A 24053-nucleotide genomic window follows, 5' to 3' on the forward strand; every position below is an offset into this window, starting at 1 on the left:
TTTAGACATGGCAAACAGGGTAAATTTGGGTTTAACTAGGGATAAGAGGAAAGCTGAAATTGTAATGGAGTTAGCCATCCATTTAGTTGTATCAGAGAAACAGTCAAGCATAGTGGAGTTAGAAAAAGTTAAATTTCAAAATGAGACAAGTGGAGTTAAAGAATGAAAGGAAGGTCAGAGAGTTTGAATTACATGAAAAGCAGAAGATAAAGAAAAGGAAAGAAAATTCTCAGCTGAGGGAAGAAAGGAAAAAAATGTTCAAGTTATAAAAGATCAAGTTAGAACTTGAAATAAAAATACTTCAAACGACAGAGATAAAAGTACAACATAGAAGTGATGATGACTAAATTCATCTTAGCCAACAGCCTGGTTAGATGTGAAGAAATATGCCCAAACATTATCCAAATTCAATGAAAAAGATATAGAAGTCTTTTTCATTTCCTTTGAGAAATTAGCTAAACAGATGAGCTGGCCAAAGGATATGTGGGTAACGTTAATTCAGAACAAGGTGGGAGGCAGGGCTAGTCAGGTGTTAGCAGCGCTGTCAGATGAGGTGTCAAGAGAATGTGAAGTAGTAAAACGGGCTATTTTAACTGCCTATGAATTGGTACCAGAAGCATATAGACAAAGATTCAGAAATATAAGGAGGGAACCAGGTCAGCCTTATGTTGAGTTTTAAAGAATTAAACATAGCAACTTCAATAGCTGGGTGAGAGCGTTAAAAATTGAAAAGACACTTGAGAATCTTAAGAGAGATTATTCAGCTGGAAGAGTTCAAAAACTCACTTCCAGATGAGAAGTAATGTTGAGGATCAGAAAGTTACCAAAGTACGGAGAGGTTCAGACAAGAGAAATTGGGAAAAAGAGAGATCCTTCAATGAAAAGCAAGAAACAGGTCACACTGGGAACAGTTTACCACATGTGAAAAAAAAATCCAGAGAAGGTGAAAAGGAGGCAAAAGGCCTCATGTGTTTTCACTGTAATAGAGGAGGACACACAAAGTCACAGTGCTGGTGGTTTAAGAAAGGCACTCTGGGGAAAAAGTGGTTTCACTGCAATAAGATGGGACATACCAAGTCACAGTGCCGGTGGGTTAAGAAAGGCAGTAAGAAAAAGGAAGTGCTAAAAGACGTTAAGCCAGTAGGAGATTAGTTGAAATAGTGAAGGAACTCCCAAGAGAAGTTGAGGAGCTGCAGGAGAGGGCACAGCCTGGTTGTGAGCTAGATAGTAAGATAGTGTCCATCTCAAAAGATTTCACCTCTGTGATAAGGTTTACTCAGGAAGAACAGAGGGAGATGGTAAAGAAGTCAAAATAATGAGAGCTACAGGAGCTAGTCAGTCTCTAATAGTAACAGCCGAAAATATTTTCACTCCTTCCGAAATGTTGCCTGAGAGAACGATAATCTGTGGAATAAATGGAGAGAGATTTATCATTCCCCTGTGTAAGACAAGGCTAGAAAGTCCAATCAAGACTAGGGAAATGATAGTGGGAGTGATAGAACAAGTGTCTCTTCCAAGAATACAGTTTGTTCTTAGAAACTGTCCAGCAGGACCAAATGTGAGAGTGATGCCCCTTGTAGTGGAGAAGCCAAAGGAAAACAAAGAACCTGAAGAGTTAAAATAAAAATACTCTGGAACTTTTCAGGATTGTGTGGTAATAAGAACCCACTGTCAAAGGCTAAAACAAGTGGGGAAAACAAAAGAGAAAGACGAAGGAGTTGAAGTCTAGTTAGCTGACACCCTGTTTGATGAAATTATAACAGAAAAACTTAAATAGGTAGAGGATCAGACAGAGGTGTTCGGTTCTGAAAGACTAATGGAGTTACAACAAAAAGATGAGACAATTAAAGATTTATAACATAAAGCCTACTCGGTAAAGGAATCAGAATGTATTCAAGAATGTTATTACCTTACAGGTAAAATATTGAGGCAGAAGTGGAGACCTCGACAGGTTAGTGCAGAAGAGGAATGGACGGAAGTTCACCAGATTGTGCTGCCGGTAGCATACAGACAGTATGTATTTCAGGTAACACACAAATTACCTGAGGGAGGTCATCTCTGAGTGAGGAAGGTTCAGACTAAGACACAAAAGCATTTCTATTGGCCTGGATTACAAAGATGTGGTTGAATTTTGCCGTACCTGCCATACATATCAGATGGAAGGAAAGCCAGAGACAGTAACAAAACCAGCGCATTTAATGCCAATTCCTGCATTTGAAGAACCTTTCATGTCAGCTATGATTGATTGTATAGATCCTCTCCCTAAAACCACAAGTGGGAACCAGTATTTGCTAATCATAATTAATGAGTCCAACCAGATTTCTGAAGGCAATTCCATTATGGAAAGTTGAGGCAAAAAAAGTTGTGGAGGAGTTGCTTGTTTTCTTTACCCACCATGGACTACCAGGGAGATTCAATTAGACCAAGGGTCCAATTTTACCGCCAAATTATTTAAAGAGGTCATGGGTAGTTTAGGCATCCAACACTTGAACTCAAGTGTGCACTATCCTGATTCCCAGGGAGCACTGGAAAGGTGGCATCAGACTCTAAAGGCCATGCTGAGGGCTTATTGCCAGGATTACCCAAATGATTAGGAAAAGCGTATCCCATTTATATTGTTTGCTATTAGAGATTCTCCAAATGAATCGATTCAGTTTACTCCATTTGAACTGATAATTGGACACAAAGTATGACAGCCTTTAAAATTAATTAATGAAAAGTTGATAGGGCCAAAGTCAAAGATCTCACAGTTTGATTATGTATCTGAGGTAGATTAAACGAAGTAGATGATTAGCTAGACAACATTTGAAGGTTACACTGCATCTAACAAAGCAAGAAGCAGATACAAAGTCTAAAATTCATACGTTTGTCCGTGGGAGTAAAATATTGGTGCTGTTACTAGTGGTAGGAGGTCCCTGAAAAGCAAGGTTTTGTGATGCCTATCAGATTGAGAAGTAGTTAAGTCAGGTGAATTATCTGGTAAAGTTGCCAGATAGGAAAAAACTTTATCTAGTATGTCAGGCGAATATGCTGAGATCTTACTATGACAGGGAAAGGGAACCAGAGAAACAGGTACTGGTTACTGCCACTCAGAGTGAGGAATCAAAGGCAGATGATTCAATTTTGACATGCATCACAATAAGTTGAATAATGAGGAAGAATGGGATAAGTAGTCAGCAATCTGTCTCAGTAACAGAGAAGTGAATTGAAAGATTTGTTGCAGCATTAGGCAGACATATGTAGAAGTAGAACAGGGAGGATTAATATTATAATACATGAGGTGAATGTAGGGAATGTTGTTGCAATAAAACAACACACCTGCAGGCTCAATCCTCTCAAAGCTTACAGGTACAAAGCAAGTGGAAGTGATGTTCCAAAAAGATATCATTAAGCCGAGTCAAAGCGAGTAGAGTTCGCCGATCATGTTGGTTCCCAAGCCTGCTAGTACTCAATGATTTTGCATGGATTATCATAAGGTCAACACTGTGACTAAATCAGACTCATACCCAAGGCTGGAAGACTGTGTGGAAAAAGTTCAACAAGCCAGTTATATCAGAAAAGTTGGACTTCCTGCAGTTACTGGCAGGTATCTTTGTCGGAGAGAGCAAAAGAAGTTTCTGCATTTGTAACTCTAAATGGGCAATATCAGTTTAAAGTAATGCCCTTTGGAATGAAGAATGCAACAGCCATTTTTCAAAGACTTATGTACAGAGTTGTGACAGGATTGACTAATTATGCCATCTATACAGATGACTTAGTGATCTTTAGCTTTTTTGGAAAATGCATGCAGTGAATTTGGCAGAGTTCTTTCAAAGACTATGGAAGGCAAAACTGATTGTAAATTTAGCAAAAACCAAATTCACAAAGGTGGAAGTGACATTCTTAGAACTCAACATCAGACACAGAAGGATGACACCAAGGAACATGAAAATGAAGGCCAGCGAGAAATTTCCAAGACCATCCTTGAAGAAGGAAGTGCTAGCTTTTTGGGACTGAGCAGATTTCACAAGACATTTGTACCAAATTTTAATAGCATGGTGGCACCTCTGACAGATTTGTCAAAGCACATAAATTTTCAGTGGACAGAACCATACCAGGAGGCATTTGAGAATGTAAGAAGTGTTAACCACTGCACCAATTTTAGACACGCCAAATTTCTTGAAACACTTTAAAGTCACTATCGATGCAAATGATATAGGGGTTGGAGGTGTGTTGTTACAGGAGGATGAGTGTGGCATTCAAAGGGCAATCAGTTATTTTTCAAACTCAATATCCAACAGAGAAACTATTAAACCGTTGAAAAAGAATTATTCAGTTTGATACTGGTCTTACAGCATTTTAATGTCTATATTGCAAATAATATATCGAAGATTGTGGTGTACACTGATCACAACGATTTGATACTTTTTCAAAGATTTAAGGACAAGAACACCAAACTATTTCGTTGGAGTTTTACATTACAACCATTTAACTCACAGATGCTGCGGGTCATGAAAATGTTATTGTGGATGCGTTATCACAAGTTTAAAAGAAAATGTGCATATAACATAGAAACAGTAGTGTTCAATGTTGTATATATACATAAAATTAGTATGAAATGAGTAACTCTAAATTAATGCATTATGGATTTAGTAATAATGGCATTAGGATTTCGGGGAAAAAATGCCATCTTTTCATAATGATGGTACAAGTTTTTTCTTAAGGGGGAGGTGTTGCAAAGTTGGGTAGAGTACTTGAGAATTGGAAGGTAGGATGTTAGAGTTCAGAGTCATGGAGACCTACAGCACAGAGACAGGCTCTTCATCCCAAACTAGTCCATGCCAACCAAAATGGCCATCCGCGCTAACCGCATTTCCCTTCACTTGGCCCATATCCTTCTAAACATTTTGTATTCATGCATTTGTACAAATGTCTTTTAGGTGTTGTTAATGTCCCCACCTCAACCATTTCTGCTGGCAGCTCATTCCAAATGTGTACCACCCTCTGAGTAAAAAGATCCCCAAGTATTCTGTCCAATCTTACCTTAAACTGATCCCCCCTAGTCTTTGATTCCCCAACCCTGGGAAAAAGACTGAGTGCACTTGCATTATCTGTGCCTCTCATGATCTTATACATTTCTTTAAGATATCCCCTCAATCTGCTATCAGAACAGTAAAACTCTGAATCAGAAATCTAGACTACCATCTAAAAGGTACCATGGTACTCTCAGCTAATATTCCTGACACAAGGATTCAAGAAAGAAAGAATTTCCGACTGAAGAATAGTGGAAAAGGCATGGCACATTCCGGTAGATGTATCCTCACTGTGGGGTTGAGAGTTTAAGTTTTAATTTATTTTTCTGATTACTTTAGTTTATGTAAGTGGGACTTGTATTTATTGGAACATCATGTCATTAGAATTTTGTTCTGTTCAGGAATAATTAGTCACTAAGAGAGAATTGTTTGGTTTGTTCATAGGTCTGTTAATTTGTACACTGCTAACAGTTAGATAAATATATTGTTACTTGTTGCTTATACGTTGAGTATCAGGGATTTTGTTAATTTAACCTCTCCTTTGTACCAGACTAGGAGATGAAAGGCAGGTTTTACCATTTTTCCTATTTCCTTTCACAGATTACAAGGCAAGGCAATCTTCCATTGGTGTTTCCGTTTTGATTATGAGAGGGGTTCAACTTCCACTCCATAACAACTGGACTTTGTCAAATCAAAAAGAAACTCTGTTGTATAGATTATGTAGCAAGCACTAAAGGAGAAAAAAAATCAGCAACTGTGTCATGTTAACATGCCAGAGAGATATTTTGACAAGGATGATAATCAGGAGAAAACTGTATTTATGGTATTGAAAATAATAGGGAATGAAATAAATATATCAGAACAATTGGAAAATGAATGAGAAATTCAAATTTTATAAATTGATCTTCTAACAATCAAACTCGATAATATTTTCTTCTCAGAAAATTGTTGAAATGATTTGCAAAGGCTATAACAGACTCATAAATTGATTTGTGCAAATGGGTCAAGAAAAACATACTCAGCTGTTCATGATGCCAACATAGGAGCTACATTACCTATAAAATAACATTCTTACGAGCTTAATCCAGAGAAACCTAGTTTGCATGTGGGAAGAGATTAATTTCATGACAGACAAAGGCATTATTGAACCGAATCACAGCAGAGGAAGTTCATCTGTTACGATGGTGAAGAAGCAAGATAGGTCACAAAGATAATGGGAACTGCAGATGCTGGAGAATCCAAGATAATAAAATGTGAGGCTGGATGAACACAGCAGGCCAAGCAGCATGTCAGGAGCACAAAAGCTGACGTTTCGGGCCTAGACCCTTCATCAGAGAGGGGGATGGGGAGAGGGAACTGGAATAAATAGGGCGAGAGGGGGAGGCGGACCGAAGATGGAGAGTAAAGAAGATAGGTGGAGAGAGTATAGGTGGAGAGGTCGGGAGGGGATAGGTCAGTCCAAGGAAGACGGACAGGTCAGGGAGGTGGGATGAGGTTAGTAGGTAGATGGGGGTGCGGCTTGGGGTGGGAGGAAGGGATGGGTGAGAGGAAGAACAGGTTAGGGAGGCAGAGACAGGTTGGACTGGTTTTGGGATGCAGTGGGTGGAGGGGTCGAGCTGGGCTGGTTGTGTGGTGCAGTGGGGGGAGGGGATGAACTGGGCTGGTTTTGGGATGCGGCGGGGGAAGGCGAGATTTTGAAGCTGGTGAAGCCCACATTGATACCATTGGGCTGCAGAGTTCCCAAGCGGAATATGAGTTGCTGTTCCTGCAACCTTCGGGTGGCATCATTGTGGCACTGCAGGAGGCCCATGATGGACATGTCATCTAAAGAATGGGAGGGGGAGTTGAAATGGTTTGCGACTGGGAGGTGCAGTTGTTTTTTGCGAACTGTCTTGGGTGGTGGGGTCGGATTGTAAATGGCGGAAGTGTCGGAGGATGATGCGTTGTATCCGGAGGTTGGTGGGGTGGTGTGTGAGAACGAGGGGGATCCTCTTAGGGCGGTTGTGGCGGGGGCGGGGTGTGAGGGATGTGTGGCGGGAAATACGGGAGACGCAGTCAATGGCGTTCTCGATCACTGTGGGGGGAAAGTTGCGGTCCTTGAAGAACTTGGACATCTGGGATGTGCGGGATGTCTTATCGTGGGAGCAGATGCGGCGGAGGCGGAAGATTCTGTGTTTACTATTGCAAAATCAACCCAGTAACAAAATTGGACTCATTCCTATTCCAACATTGGAGGACTATATTGAAAGAATTGGATGTAAACTGGGAGAGGGGAGTATGCAGTGAGACCTGGGTGTCCTTGTTTACCAGTCGCTGAAGGTAAGCTTACAGGTGCAGGTGGTAAACAAGGCAAACGATATGTTGGCCTCCATTGCAAGAGGTTTCAAGTACAGGAGCAGGGGTGTGTTGGTGCAGTTCTACAGGGCCTTTGTGAGGCCACACCTAGAATATTGTGTGCAGTTTTGGTCTCCTTTTCTGAGGAAGGATGCTCTTGCTCCCAAGGGAGCGTAGCAAAAGTTTGCCAGGCTAATTCCAGGAATGGCAGGCCTGATGTATGATGAGAGATTGAATAGGTGAGGATTGTTCTCAGTGAGGTTCACACAAATGAGAGGGGGTATCATGAGACATATAAAGTTCTAACAGGACTAGACAGGGTAGATGCAGGGGAGGATGTTCCTGATGGTGGGTGTGTCCAGAACCAGGGGTCACAGTATGAGGATTAAGGGTAGACCATTTAGGATGGAGATGAGGAGACACTTCTTCATACAGACAGTGGTGAACCTGTGGAACCTGAAGAATGGCAGAGCAGACTCAAAGGGCTGAATGACCTCCTCCTGCTCCTATCTACTATGTTTCTATGTATTTGCATGATTTGTCACCAAAATTGACTTGCTAAAATGATATTAGCAAATTTAATTTACTGCATTGGTTCTACATCATTTTGTAATATACCTCATGTGGAAGAAACCTAATTATAGGACCACAATCCTTTGATTTTTTTTTGAAGAAATTTCAGGACAAGAATTTACAATTGTTTCAATGGAACTTGAACTTAATCTCTTCCCACATTTAAACTAATTTATCTGGATTAAGTCTGTAAGGATATTGTTTTAAAGACAACACCATCATTCATGCCTGGAAATGACAAAGCAGATGTTTTAAGAGGAAACAGAGTGCTAATGCAAACAGACTTATATAAAATATGGTTGCCATGAAACCTATTGTATGTTTAATTGTTATTGTGACATAGAAATAGTATTAAAAATGATAATGATAAATGAAAATGCCTGTTGAAAATACATTTTTATTTTTCTTTGTGGGGGGACGTATTATAAACAGTATGTAATTTATACCTTTTTTGGAGCTTAGATTTCAAACTAGTGTCATACAACTGCTGGTCTATATTTATGAATTGTAATTACTTTGTCCATTTTTGTAGAACTATAATTTTGCATGCAAACAGCAGATTGAGTAAAGGCCTCTGAGAGTGTTAATGGTGGTTTATTTACATAACAAGAGAGAGATTGAAAGACATTAGCTTGCTTTTAGGTTAAAGATAATTAAGTTTGATTTTTTTTCCCAGATACTGGAAAATAGCAGGTCAGTTCAAAGGAGATCCGACCAGAGTCAGAAACCAGTATGGTCTCTCCTAGAAAAACAGCAACAAGAGATTAAGTTATCTTAGGGAAAGAAATTAATTTGTAAAACTATGATACATAGAAATAGATAAAATAGGAATAGGAGTAAGCCATTCAGCCTTTCAAGCTTGATCCACTGTCATTCATTTATGACCACTGCTTATCTTCCAACTCAATAGCCTACTCCTGTTTTTCCGTCATTCCTCTGATCCCTTTAGCCTCAAGTGTTATGTCCAACTCATTATTGATTGGAATGCTACAAGTTTAATTTCTTAATAATAGCAATGTCTAAGATCTCAACTGTTTTGAGGATTCAAGGAAAAGGCTTCATAGCTCACCACGGCAGGAATGAAGGATAAAGCAGTTAAGTCAAAACTACAGATTGAGTAGGGAAGGAAAATTACCTTGGTTTTGACTAAAAGTAACTGTGAAACCATGGGATTGGAGGGGTTAAGTGGAGTTTTATTTCTGGGTGTTTTGATGTCTCTCAAATTGTATTTTCTGTTTCATTGTTTTGTATAATAAACTTCTGTTTAATTTTTAAAACCAATCTGCAGCCTGGAGTGCTTGTGTTTCAATAAAAGGCTACCATGTTAAATTAGAAAAAAAAATGTCCAGCCAGATTAAATTCTGACACCTGACTTCTCCAGCAGTAACAACATTTTAAGAATATAACAAAATATTATATCATAGTAATTAATAAAAATAAATCAACGCTTCACCAGGGAAGTGTGCTTGGGGCCGAATGGGTAGAAATGAATGGGTGGGTGTTGCACCATTGGCACTTCCATCAGTAATAGTGAAGGGACAAGGAGCAGGTATTGGAGGTGGTGGAAGAATGGCCCAGGATATCAGAGAGATATAAAGAGAGTATTTATTCTGGAATCCTACCTTGATGATCTTCGCAGTCTCCAGGGATTGTTCAGGTGGTATCCCGATTTCCCTTTCCCTCAAGAGCTGTTGAATGAAGAACGTAATATCCCGACCTGCAACTGGGATATGTTTAATGCAGCTTCCAATGACATAACCTTCGGCCTATGGGGTTTTTGTAAAATGCCAGGAAAGAAAGAAGGAAAACTTATGAAATAAATCCATTGATTTCATTTATTGCATCTTAATGTATAAGGCAATTTATTTCATCTGATCAGTATGTGAATAAATAAATTTGAGAGGGTCAAGATCAATTAGATTATTCTATTGTTCAAGGAATTGATATCAAATACATATCACTACAACAATGCTATTTGGAGTTGTTGAGAAAAAAAGTGCCATTTAATTGCTTCCATTTCTTATGCAGGTCTTATAGCTAAGCTGGTCATAAAATTTTCAACTCATTTCATTCATCTTCTGAAGGAATGTTCTTCATAAAAACTCAATCTTTGCAAATAATCAGACAACACTCCAAGATTTTCATCCTTATATTCCAGTCATGCCTCTTCCTCTTCAAATCCCTCTTTTCCTTTCACTACTGTTATCTTCCTATTGCCCCAATACCATAGAAAATCTTCAGCTTTAAAGATAGCTTGCCAATGATAGTGCCAAGAATTGGAAAATCATATCAGAGAACAAAACTGATTCAGTTCTCCATTGCTGAATTGTACTTTTGGGAATACTGTGCAGAATTTCTTTCTTTTGAAACCCACGTTTGAGCTAGTTTTGCACACTCCTCATCCCAAACACTTGCTGCATAAAAATACTTTCCCTCAACTTCTCTCTGGTTCCTTTATCAATCACCTGAAATTTGTATCTTCTGACTATCACCTTCAAACCAATGGGAGCTGCTTTCCCATCACCCCCATCTACTCTAAATCCTCATGACTGGAAAATCTCTATGAAATCTCCTCTAAACTCAAAGAAAAGCCCCATAGTTGGCATAGCCTCCTATCTGATGACAGCAAAGTTGGAGAAGCTACAGCACAAGGTTTGGAGCCCTTATTACAACAACACAATGTCAAAATCTACTCCCCTCCCTGGTTGGCATGAGAAGTACACCTCAACCAGCATCTCTGACTCAGAGGCAGGAAATTAGACAGTCTTATTTTAAGTCTGCAGTGGCACCTTAAAATGGAGGGCTTATTTAAGTTCAAGAACACTAAGAAGCTAGACTTCGGAGCAGCAAACACCCTGCCTGCAAAGCTTTTCCCATGGATGACAGCATTTGAAAGCCTTGAACCACATGCATAAACTCCATTTCCCAGGTTGCTACTGAGAATGGTGGTATTATAATTAGAAATGGCTACATCCCAACATGGACCATCCTGATGTCAAACACATTGTGATCCCCAAATATTATTGGCAGTCAGTCTGTTCAAGTGACAACCAGTGCCATCATTTCAAAGCTCATAGTCTAATTGATTCAGGATATCAAGAGGCTATCTAGTCATTAAGAAACACTGACAACTTCTTTCCTATGTATAGAGAGAAGCAGGATGAGAAGGTTATTGGTGTTGTTTCCCTTTACCAGTCTGCCACTTTTGCCAACCGTAAAGAGTTTCATTGCTTTAATATTCACAGATCTGTAGTGACAATTAAAACAGTATTCAAGTCCATATTTAATGTTCTGGCAGCAGTCATGGATCTTTCATCCTGTGCCAATCTTTTGTGCAAGTCAGAATTGATCAGAGTAATAAAGAAGGAAGAAACAGATTTTGAACATATACCAATGACGTTATATTTTTCTTACACGTGCTCACAATATGATGAAGGCAGTTCCTATTTTTCACTGAGGAACTGAAGTGCAAAATGGAGACCTATCGTGCCCAAAAGAAAATAAAATTCCCACCGTCAAGATTTTAAGAGGAAGTGATGCCCTGTTTGGGTTTTGAGACTGATCTTTTCAGGAGGAAGGACTCAGCAAAATACAGTACAAGATTCCTTAGTTCAAGGTTCTTAACAAAGATTGAATAAAACCACAAGGTAAAGCAAAGAGTCAGCAACAGCGCAAAGAATTTCCAGCCCATCTATCTCCAGAATTTCCTTGAAGCATGTCTAATGAGCCAGACTCCAACTAAATTACAACTTTTATAGGGTGTAGAGCTAGATGAACATCGCAGGCCAAGCAGCAACAGAGGAGCAGGAAGGTTGACATTTCGGGTCTAGACCCTTGGACCGAAACGTCAGCCTTCCTGCTCCTCTGATGCTGCTAGGCCTGCTGTGTTCATCCAGCTCTATGCCTTGTTATCTCAGATTCTCCATCATCTGCAGTTCCTACTGTCTAAGAACTTGTATTGTTCCTTTAACAAACAATAGGCTTTTGAATTTATTTATTATCCTTAATTTGTACACATGACATCTATTACCTCAATTCTCTGTATGGTTGAAATGCAATTTTGTCCAAATCTTTAATAATATTAGAAGATGGAGGACATATTTGGAATTCAGCAGAAAATCAGGAGAGAACTAATCAGACCAAAACAGAGAAACTGTGTGCGCATGCGAAAGAGTGATTGGTCTTAGAGAAAAAGGAGATAGTTTGAAGCCTTACTGATGCACAATAAATTCTAGCCCATCTAAGACCCTGAGATTAAGGGAGTCTCAGTCAATATTGGGAAAGTTAAAACTCACAACAACCCTGCTGCTTTTACTATTTTTACTCTTTCTATGATCTGCTTACAAAATTCTTTCCTCTGGCTCTGCAGGCTATTGGCAGGCCTATGGTATAACCTTATGATCATGATTGCACCTTTCTTATTCCTGAGTTCTACCCATATGGCTTCTTTGGATGACCCCTGCTGCAGCTGTGGCATTCTCCTTCATAATAATACAGCTTCCCCCACTCCTTTTACTTCTCTAACTCACTTGAAACATTTAAACCCTGTAACTTTGAACTGTCAGTCCTGCCATTCTCTCAACTAAGTTTCTGTAGCAACTACAATGTCATTGTTCAATGTACTAGTCTAGGCTCTAAGGTCATCAGTCCTACCTGTTAAACCCTTTACATTGAAAAAAGTACACTTCAGACTGTGACCATGTTCATTCACCAGGCCCTGTTTATTCTTCCTGTTAGATTTACTTGACTTTACCTCTATCTTCTCGTCAATCCTCCACATGCTGACCCATTGTTTTGGTTTCTACCTCTTGCCACACTAGTTTAAACCTTCCCATGTTCTTCACTAAACACAGGTGAGGTGCCGGAGGACTGGAGGAATGGAAATGTGATTCTATTGTTTAAAAGGACGCAAAGGAAATGTCGAACAATTTTAGGCCAGTTAGTCTTACTTCAATGGCAGATAAATTGTTAGGATCAATCCTCAGATCAGATAAACTGTCACTTAGAAAATCATGGACCAGTCAGGTACAGTCAGCATGGCTTCATCGAGGAAATGTCATACCTTACAAATTTAATTGAATACTTTGAGGTAGTAACAAGAAGAATCATAGAACATAGAACAGTACAGCACAGTACAGGCTCATCGGCCCACAATGTTGTGACGAACTTTTACCCTAATCTTAAGGTCTGTCTAACCTCCACCCCTACCTTATACAATCATCCATATGCCTATCTAATAGCTATTTAAATGCCCCTAATGAGGCTGACTCCACTACCCTCTCCGGCAATGCATTCTACACCCATACCACTCTGAGTAAAGATCCTACTTCTGGCGTCTCCCCTGTATCTATCTTCACTCACTTCAAAACTACGTCCCCTTGTACTAGCTACCTCCACCCTAGGAAAAAGTCTCTGGCTGTCTACTCTATCTATACGTCTGATCATTTCGTACACCTCTATCAAGTCACCTCTCATCCTTCATCGTTCTGAAGAGAAAAGCCCTAGCTCTCTCAAGCTTTCCTCGTAAGACCTTCCCTCCATTCCAGGCAACATCCTGGAAATCAATGAGGATAGTGCCGTGGATGTTGTATACATTGATTTCAGTAATGCATTTAAACAAGATCCCGCATGGCAGACTGGTCAAAAACGTAAAACCCCATGGGATAAAGGAAAACATGTCAAATTAGATCCAAAATTGCTTAATAACAGGTAACAAAGGGTAATGGTCAATAGCTTGCTTTGCAAATGGAAAGTTGTTTCAAGTGATGTTCTGCAAAGCTCAGTGCTGGCATCCTGCTGTTTGTTTCATATATTAACAAGAGGTTTCTTCAATTTGTGGGAGAGTCTAGGGCCAGAGTGCATAATCTCAGAGTAAACAGTTACCCAGTTAGGACAGAGATGAGGAAAGTTTCTTCTGTCAGATGGTAGTGAATCTTTGGAATTCTTTACTGCAAAGGATTGTAGAGAATAGGTTGTTATATGTATTTAAGGATGAGACCTAGCGATTTTTAATCATTAAGGGAATCATGGGTTATGGGGGAAAGGCAGGCAAATGGACTTGAGATTGGGACAGCACGGTGGCTCAGTGGTTAGCACTGCTGCCTCACAGCGCCAGGGACCCAGGTTTGATTCCACCCTTGGGCAAATGCCTGCATGGAGTTTGCACATTGTTCCTGTATCAGCATGCTTTTCTTTCAGGTGCTCCAGTTTCCTCCCACAGCTCAAAGATATTCAGGTTGGGTGGATTGGCCATGCTAAATTGCCCCATAGTGTTCTGGGACGTGTAGATTAGGTGTGGTGTAGGTGGATGGGTATGGGTGAGATGTTCTAAGGGTCGGTGTGGACTTGTTGGGCTGAAGGGCCTGTTTCCACACTGTAGGGATTCAGTGATCTATGATGATCATATCAACCATGATTTCATTGAATGACAAAGCGGACTCGATTGGTCAAATAGCCTACTTTTACTCCTACATCTTATGCTCTTCACAGAGATTTTATTAGATTTACCATGTCAGAAGTACTTCTGATTGGATCTTGATCTGGAGCATCACAATTTTACCTCAACTTTCATTGATGTGTAAGTTGTCACTATCTTCAAAGTGACACTCTACTGGACTTTATGTGGCAACATTTGTTTGCTACAATCTAACTGTTTCTGGTTCAATTTCTGGCACAGATTTTGGGGAAACTGGAAGGTGCTATTTCTCTAGCATCAAACTACTCAAATCCTAATGACAGCACAAGACCTCCTCTCATTTTTCCATACTTTTAGTGATCTGTTTCTTTCCTCATTGTACTTGATTTGCCTGGTCTATTGTATTTCAATCATGCCAAATAACTATTCTCCCCTGTGGTTCAATAAAAAAGACATTCCATACCTTTTAGCATTTTGTGTCGGTAATTACACCAAGAGTTTATTCATGTGAAAAATACAAATGGGTAAGCAAAGTGTCCTATTCATCAGCAGTTAATGTGAAAACATCTTTTCAGCAGCCTGCCCTGTGAATGAACTCTTGCCTCTTCACTGACCTATACACATTTATATTCCATTTACACATCAGTTGTAATCATCTAACACCTCCTCCCATCAATTTTCAGTCACTTACTGCCTACATAACATTTCTCTAAACTTTAAAGAAGTTTTAAACACACTTTATCTTAACCCCTTACTGCAATGAAGGTTCATCGGCCCAGATTTTCTGACAGCCAGACAGTGGTTATTCCAGCATATACGGGAGTTGCACGAGGACTCTCCAGAATCCCCAGTGCAGCAGACTTCGAAGTGATTGCCCATGAAAATTGGAGATTTCACTTCACAATTCTTCAACACTTGGAACCCTCCAAATGTCTCCATTTAGTCAGAGAATTCATAGGGTTCTGAAGAAATTACGTAAACAGTTACTCATGAAAAAATTAGATTATTAATTACATAGTATAACTCTTGAGTGACTATTCAACAGACTCCATACGAAACCTCACACACTCCCAACAACACTGCCCCAGATCAATAACACACCCAGCCCCTGAAACAATACACTATTGGGACCTGACCCCCTTCACCAGCTCCCCTCGGCACTGACTCCCCTTCCCCTCCCACCGGACAGACCTGACTGATTGGCATGCTTTGGCACCAAGCACCCTACCATCTTGTATCCTACCCTCCCTGCATCCTAACATCACAGTTAACCTATCTATTTACGTTTGACAGCAGCTATTTCAGAATATGATGCTGACTGCTATGACTAGGGGCAGCCTCCATCCCATCAGTTCTACAATTCAAGAATGTATGTATGGTTCCACATTTCTGAAGAAGCCTGATCAAAACATCCTGTCTGAAATGTGGAGCTCCTTTGCTTCATAAAAAACAGGGCTAGAACAGCATTCTGCGCAAGGTTGCTATTCTTGGAAAATTTGGTCCAATGCTATTTGGGTCAAAAACAAATGCTGCCAGACTTGCTGAGCTTCTCTCCACAGATGCTGTCAGAACTGCTGAGTTCCTCCAGCAATTTTGGTTTTTGTTTCATATTTTCAGCATCTACAATTATTTGTTTTATTATTATTTGGTGAGTTGAGTTAAATCCTAAGTACAGGTAAATGAGATTTTGGTTTCTGTTCTGTGAAGATGACTTGTTTTTGTTTGCAAAAGGCCAGAAACTAGTTTCTTTGGTTTTATGTCAAAATAGCCAGGTTTCATGCCAGAATCTGACTTGTCCAGTTATTACTAAGAACTGAGAACAGAACATTCAGCCTATCTTTTTTTCACCGCTTTCCTATTTTTTGGGGGCCAAGAAATCACTGCGCACTCTCTGACAACGAACAGAATTTCACAAAAGCAGGTGAGAAACTGCTTGAAGAGACAAAAACACTGAGTATTTATTCAAGTAGTCATGACAGAAATAGGATACCCAAGTGCTGGGGCCACATCTTTTGTCCCAGTTTACATATTGGAATATGCAATGAATCTCACAACGAAAACTGTCCATATTTATAGATGAAGTCAACTAAAAAGGGCAAAGGAACTGGAAGGAGCAGCGCCAAACACCAGAACAAGTTCAATAAGCAAGATAGGTAAGTAGCTGTCAGATCAAAATCAGATCAAATTTAATGAGGTTAAACGTTTAGCAGTTTACATAGGAAAGCAAAATGGGTAGTGCACAAATTCCATTTATTATGTTGATAGAAAGAATGAAGCTGAAAGAAAGTGACATGTTTGTCAACATTTGCTCTTTAAACATGGCAGATAAAAACAATTTTGTCAATTCCCTTATTTACAGCAGCAACTATACTTCAAACGTAGAGTTCTATAAAGTATTGTGGATCATCCTAAAGTTATGAAAGGTGTTCATTGCTAGTCTGCTTTTGTTTGACAACTTTAACATTGAGTACACTAAAATAATAAGATAAAGAGTTGTATAGTCAAAGCAACAGTCAAAAAGGCAAATAAGTTAATGATCAAAACTTTACAGTGCTCGAAGCTAACTGAACCTCAACAAGTCCATTCAAAATCGTAAAATTAAACAGACACATTCAAAAACTGGAAGCAGTATAGGGATGTACCTGAAGGCTAACTCCTAACTTTAAGGGCAAGTTTTAAGAAAAGATTGAAGACATTATAATAAAATGTGAGGCTGGACGAACACAGCAGGCCAAGCAGCATCTCAGGAGCACAAAAGCTGACGTTTCGGGCCTAGACCCTTCATCAGAGAGGGTCTAGGCCCGAAACGTCAGCTTTTGTGCTCCTGAGATGCTGCTTGGCCTGCTGTGTTCGTCCAGCCTCACATTTTATTATCTTGGAATCTCCAGCATCTGCAGTTCCCATTATCATTGAAGACATTAATTGGCTTTACAGCCCGGGAAGGCAAAAAAAAAGTCTCAGGAGGCATGCAAGATCGTATGAAATAGATCTCTTGTGTAATCAAGGGGTTTAGGGAGCAGGCAGGAAACAGAAGTTGAAACTGAAGATCAGTCATGATTATACTGATTGCTGGGGAGCAGACTCCACTGACCCTATGGTCTTCTCCTGCTCTATTTCTTAAGTTCCTAGATCAAATTCGACAATACAAGCAGAAATTGAAGACACAAGTTCACATTAGAAAAATAAAGAAAGACTTTCATTTAATCAGCACCTTACATGCCCCAGTCAGGGTGTTATAAAATGCTTGACAGCCAAGGAGAAATATTTTCCTGAATTAGTCCCTTTTGTAATGTGGGAAACAAGACAGCTAATTTGCACACAGTAAGGGCCAACAAGCAACAATGTGATAAAAACTGAGTAAATTTTTTTAAAAATGGTGTGCAAGATGAAAACAATTATCAGGAAATTTGCCTTTCCAGTGCCATTATTATATGGAATAAACATCCAATACAGCAATTAAGGCCAGCCTGATATAATTTAAGAAACAACTCAATGTCACAATGAATCTTCCTCATCAAGAAATATCTTGTAACTGATATAACTCATTCCAGGCAAGAATTATATAATTAATAGAGGAAATTTCCTTTAAACAAGACAGCCAGTTCTGAATCCTCATCCCAGGCAATAACAATCATAGGTAATCCAGTGGAATAGCCAATCTCTTAGCCTAAATGACAATATTTTTAAAAATTCTTAGCTCACTACTTTTTGTCATTTATATAAATGAGGTAGATGTGAAAATAGGAGATATAGTTAATAATTTTGCAAATGATATCAAAATCGGTGGTGTAGTGGACATCGAAGTAGGTTACCTTAGAATACAAAAGGACTTTGCTCAGATAGGTTAATGGACGAGGAGTGGCAGATGGTTTTTAATCTGAATAAATGTGAGGGGTTACATTTTGATAGAGCAAATCAGGGCAGAACTTCTACACTTAATAGTAAGGTCCTGGCAAATGTTGTCGAACAAAGGGACATTGAGTGCAGGTTCACAGTTCCTCAAAAGTGGAGTCACAGGTAGATAAGTTAGAGAAGAAAGTGACAACAAGGTGTAGAGCTAGATGAACATAGCAGGCCAAAAGATTTCTGAGAAGGGTCTAGGCCCGAAACATCAGCCTTCCTGCTCCAATGATGCTGCTTGGCCTGCTGTGTTCATCCAGCTCAACACCTTGTTATCTCAGATTCTCCAAGATCTGCAGTTCCCATTATCTCTGGAGTGAAGAAGGTATTTTGTACACTTGCCTTCATTGGTCAGTGCATTGGGTATCGGAGTTGGAAGGTTATGTTGCAGCTGTACAGGGCATTGTTTAGGCCACTTTTGGAATACTCCATGAAATTCTGGTCTCCCTGCTACAGGAAAGTTGTTGTGAAACTTGAAAGGGTTCAAGAAAGATTTATAAAGATGTTTGAGCTATAGGGAGAGCCTGATTAGGCTGGGGTTAATTTCCCTGCGGTGTCGGAAGATGAAGGGTGACATTATGGAAGCTTGTAAAATCATGAGGGGCATTGATAGCATAAACAGTCAATGTCTTTTCGTGGGCTGGGGGAGTCTAAAACGAGAGGGCATAGGTTTAAGGCGAGAAGGGAAAGTTTAAAAGGGACCTCAAGGTCAACTTTTTCACACAGAGGATGGTGTATTTACGAAATGAACTGCCAGAAGTAATGGTGGAAGTTGGTACAATAACAACATTTAAAAGGCATTTGGATGAATGGGAAGATGAATAGGAAGGGTTTAGAGGGATATGGGCCAAATGCTGGCAAATGGAACTTGATTATTTTAGGATACCTAGTCAGCATAGATGCGTTGGGCCGAAGAGTCTATTTCCGTGCTGTACATTTCTATGACATTATTTCTAAGCACAACCCATAGGTTGCCATAGGTAATAAAGAAAGAAGTCACAATCTGACAAGAAAAAAAATCAATTAAACTCCCATTATTCACTACCAAAGATACAGCTCTCCCTATAACCATTTGGTGAAGGACAGCCTTAGAGTACCTCCTGAACCTTCAAAGCCCATCCACAATTTACAAACATCAAGTCAGCTCTGTAAAGAACAATTCAACCCTTGTTTTGATGGGTACAGCAACAATCAAAAAAACTCCACACAATCCACATCAGTTTGGTTGTTCAGGACTCCTGTCACTGTGCATAGTATTCAATGCATTATAAGTACACTGCAGCTGTAGTGGCCCAAATCTTGCAATCAACAAATTACAAGCAGAGCCAACCATTTATTACACTTACACACAGACATTTGTTAGTGAGCTTTTGCATTGGAATTTGTGGTGATTGTAAATTTCAGCATAGTACACTCCATAGGCAATTTGTGATCAGTGTAAGAAGGCCAACCTGTAGCAAGTTTCCTTAACAAAAACAGAAACTGCTGGCAAAACTCAGCAGGTCTAGTAGCATCTGCAGGAGGAAAGCACAGTTAATGTTTCAAGGCTGGTAACTCTTCATCGGAAGTTTCCTTGAGCAGGCAAAAAATTCATGAAGTACTTAGAGTCTAAAAAAAGGAGTAGAAGTTATAAACTTAAATTCTACGCCAAAGCATATACAGGGAGCAAAATAAAGCAAAAGTAGTAAATGCGAGTGGGATTAGATAAAAAGCAAAGTAGGTTACACCAAGGTCAACAGCACTTCAAGCGACAACATACCGTGTTCTCAGGAATAGGCAACTATTACAGGCTGGCAAGTGGCAACCATATCCCATTGACAAGTTAATCTTTCTGTCAAATGGCATTATGCAGATTTGTGTTCAATTGAAGAGCAAAACACCCCTTCCACTTGTTTTTAAACCGCTCAGTTATCTACCACAATTTTCTTTAAAAATTAAGGGTTTGGTTAATAATATTGCTTCCGATTGGGAATTCTGGTCCCATCCCTTATTCCTTGTATATAGGTCAAAGACACAGCAGCAAATATATGGGAATATCACTACAACAATTTCCATCCCAGCCATATACAATCCTGACTTGCAACGATGACAGAATTCACGGGGCGGCACGGTGGCTCAGTGGTTAGCATTGCTGCCTCATAGCGCCGGGGACCCGGGTTCGATTCCAGCCTCAGGTGACTGTCTGTGTGGAGTTTGCACATTCTCCCCGTGTCTGCGTGGATTTCCTCCGGGTGCTCCGGTTTCCTCCCACAGTCCAAAGATGTGCAGGCTAGGTGGATTGGCCATGCTGAATTGCCTGTAGCGTTCAGGGGTATGTGGGTTATAGGGGGATGGGTCTGGGTGGGATGCTTCAAAGGGCAGTGTGGACTTATTGGGCCGAAGGGCCTGTTTCCACACTGCAGGGAATCTAATTCTATGGAGACCTGAAAACCATGAGGACGATGGTGAGGAATGTGACAGAATCATGCAAAAGTTCAGGGAGACCTCAATGCTTTAAAGTTAATCTTACTGCATCTTTTAATTAAGCTCCAGGTGTCAAGGTGAGATTCTCATTCAGCAGCAAAGAATTGTCTATTAAAGGGGGATATTGATTGTTAACAACTTCATTAATTGCACATGTCACTTCATTAAAATACAGTTTCCTGTCCTACCGCCCTCTGCAAGCAAACTAGAGACTGAACTCCCAAGGGTCAAAGGGAGGCAGACAGGGTGAAGGTGGAGGAGCCAGCCATTCTGGAGTGTCCTGAGAAGAGATGTGAGGTGCTTACAAGTTTGTACTCCCAAACGTTATAATGCTAACATTCCCATTAAAGAATCATTATCCGATCTGGGTTGTACAGAAATCAGCTTTGCTGATGCTTCTTCTGCTTCCTCGGAACTCTTTCCCCAGGGGTCAAGGAGGTACCTCCTTATAGAACAGCCCATTTTTCCACTGAGGTCCCAAAGCATGAAACAGACCCTTTACAGCCAATGGCTGAAAGTAGTGTGCAATGACCGAAACTGACAGGGAGGTTATTGTGAGAGTTGTCTTGGACTGAAGAATGGTACTTACCCAGCTGGCAGGACATGGTTGCCTCAGTATCCCCACAGGAACAGTCTGGGTCTTATTAGGTGAGTGACAGAATCTGTACTCGTAGTAAGTTAGGAGTCTAACATCAGGCAGCACTCCACTCCTGCCAGCTATTTCCATCCTATTCTGGGGTACTTTGTCCTGGAATGAGAGAAAGGGTGGGATTGAATGTGATGAAAGTGGTTGGCACTGCTTTTAGTACTGATCAGGTGGCCCAGAAGAGTGAATAGGCAATGCAGACTCCATTCAGGGTTGGTGGTATGGAAGGTTGGAGAGAACATAAGCAAGTGAGATAAGATGTTGCAGGTAGAGGTGAGTGTGGCACCACATAAACCTTGTTGGGAGCGGATGCAGTTGCAGAGACAGAGTGTGCGGTAGCAGGGAAAAGATCATGGAACTTACGCCAATAAAGTGGAGATGACCTCTGTGCAAGACTGCTAGCTGTTGCTCCAGACCATAGTGACCTCACTAATCCAAATGATGACCTCAGACCATGCTGCCGGTGTCTGATGCCACGGCCTCCTCTGCTGGTTCCCCAGGCATCAGGACCTCCTGGTCTCCATTGAAGAATCATAGCATAATTTTTCTCTTCTCCAACATCATCAGAATGACTGCCCATCACCAATCAGGACAACTTCGGAATGCCATTGCTCTACTGAGTGCACGGGGCCTTTTAATTACCAAGAGGCGCAAGGGATGCTTGTCTTGCAGCTGATATTCAATGACTAACAAGTTACTCCAGAATAGGTAAATGGTAGGGAAGAAGCTAGAATTGGGTGAGAGAGGCATCATAGGGGTGGGGTCTGTAGTTCATGAGGCATATTTAGTAAAATGTAGTGAGAGATTACACCAGGCCTTGCAGTGAAAAACTTAAAACCATCCAAAAAAAAAGTAAGATTCAACCCTTCACAAATTTTGAAGAAGGGTTTAGGTCTGAAACATCAGCCTTCCTGCTCCTCTAACGCTGCTTGGCCTGCTGTGTTCATCCAGCTCTATACCTTGTTATCTAGGGGTGGCACAGTGGTTAGCACGGCTGCCTCACAGCGCCAGGGACCTGGGGTCAATTCCAGCTTCAGGCGACTGTCTGTGTGGAGTTTGCACATTCTCCCGTGTCTGCGTGGGTTTCCTGCGGAGGCTCCGGTTTCCTCCCACAGCCCAAAGATGTGCAGAGTAGGTGGATTGGCCATGCTAAATTGCCCGTAGTGTTCAGGGAGGTGTAGATTAGGTGGATGGTAGGAGGATGGATCACGGTGGGATGCTATGAGGGTTGGTGTGGACTTGTTCGGCCGAAGGGCCTGTTTCCACACTGTAGGGATTCTAAGATTCAACCCTATGTTGCCAATCTTTCACTGTTGTTGGATCAAAATCCTGGAAGTCTTTTCTAACAGCACTATGAGTTTATCTACCCCACCACAGACTGCAGCAGTTCAAGAAGTAGGCACACCACAACCATCACTTTCTCAAAGTCAGTCAGGAATGAGTTAAAACGCTGACCCACCCCAGCCAGTGAGACACACATTCAATGAGCAAATATTATTTAAAAGTAATTTTTGTAATCTTTGAAAAATAGTAAGAACTGCTGATACTGGAGTCGGAGGAGATAACACATTGTGCAGGTGGAGGAACACAGCAGGCCAGGCAGCATAAGAGGAACAGGAACGTTGACGTTTCATGGTGGGACCCTTCTTCAGATGAGATTACCAGAAATTTCTGAAGAAGCGTCCCGACCCGAAACATCAATTTTCCTGCTCCTCTGATGCTGCTTGGCTTGCTGTGTTCCTCGAGCTCCACACTGTGCTATTTCTGACTCCAGTAACAGCAGTTCTTACGATCTGAGTGGCTTAAAACCCCACTGCGAAGCCTCTTCTTAGGATGGCCACCTTGAGGAAGTTATCCTCCTCCCTCCGCAAAGACCTCAGTGGATCTCTCTCCCACTGCAAGCCTCTGGTAATCTCTTCTACCCTGAAACTCTTCAAACTCATACTCAAGCAAACAGGGTACTACAGCCACATCTCCTTCCTCAGTACCCTGCCTATGGAACCGATCATCCCCAATAGACTCCAATCTACATTCAGACCATTCTCAATTTGGCCCTGACCACAACAACCTCTACATATACAACATCCAGATCCAGCAAAAATGGTTTTCTCTGCAACTCCTCAAGCACATGCTCTCAACAGTGCACCGGCATCTTCTGGCACTACAATCAAGTCTGCCCCAGCTCACAGCCTCCCTCTCCCAGACCTGCAAAAGGATCTCTTCTGTTTTTCATTCTGAACAGGATCCACAACCTCAACCAACACATTTTGTAACCTTTTCTATTTTGAGTCATTCTTATCTCTAGTAGCCAGCCCATCAATGAGTAGTGACATTTTGTCCTTAATTAATGTTAGTTATCAATTAATCTCCATTTTGAGCACCCACATTACTAACTGGTATCATCTAAAATTACAGATAGCCAAATATTTCCATTTTTTGGCAATTTTTTTCTAAGCAAACATAAACAGCAGTTGCTGGAAAAGTTCAGCAGGTATGGCAGCATCTGTGAAGAAAAAAATCAGAGTAAACGTTTCAGGTCTGGTGACAAGTTCTGAGGAAATGTCACTGGACCCAAAATGTTAACTCTGACTTTTACTTCCCAGATGCTGCCAGACCTGCTGAGCTTTTCCAGCAACTTTTGTTTTGTTCCTGATTTACAGCATCCACAGTCCTTTCGGATATTTCTGACAGAGATTGATGGTGTCTGGTC

General features: G+C 40.7%; 1 protein-coding gene across 2 annotated transcripts in view; it reads right to left on the bottom strand.

Annotated features, from left to right (window-relative positions):
* LOC125460628 (actin-related protein 3B-like) overlaps positions 1-24053 on the bottom strand; it is a 139450-nt gene that overhangs the window by 34573 nt on the left and 80824 nt on the right. The window contains exons 7-8 of one of the 2 annotated variants that reach the window (XM_059642133.1): positions 21287-21445; positions 9542-9685 (exon numbers count right to left, since the gene is read on the bottom strand). In XM_059642133.1, coding sequence (XP_059498116.1) covers positions 9542-9685; positions 21287-21445 — 303 coding nt within the window. The remainder of the gene's footprint in view (positions 1-9541; positions 9686-21286; positions 21446-24053) is intronic. The other variant, XM_048548279.1, reaches the window with a different exon arrangement.

Source organism: Stegostoma tigrinum, chromosome 2 (assembly GCF_030684315.1).
Source record: "Stegostoma tigrinum isolate sSteTig4 chromosome 2, sSteTig4.hap1, whole genome shotgun sequence".
Classification (NCBI taxonomy): domain Eukaryota; kingdom Metazoa; phylum Chordata; class Chondrichthyes; order Orectolobiformes; family Stegostomatidae; genus Stegostoma; species Stegostoma tigrinum.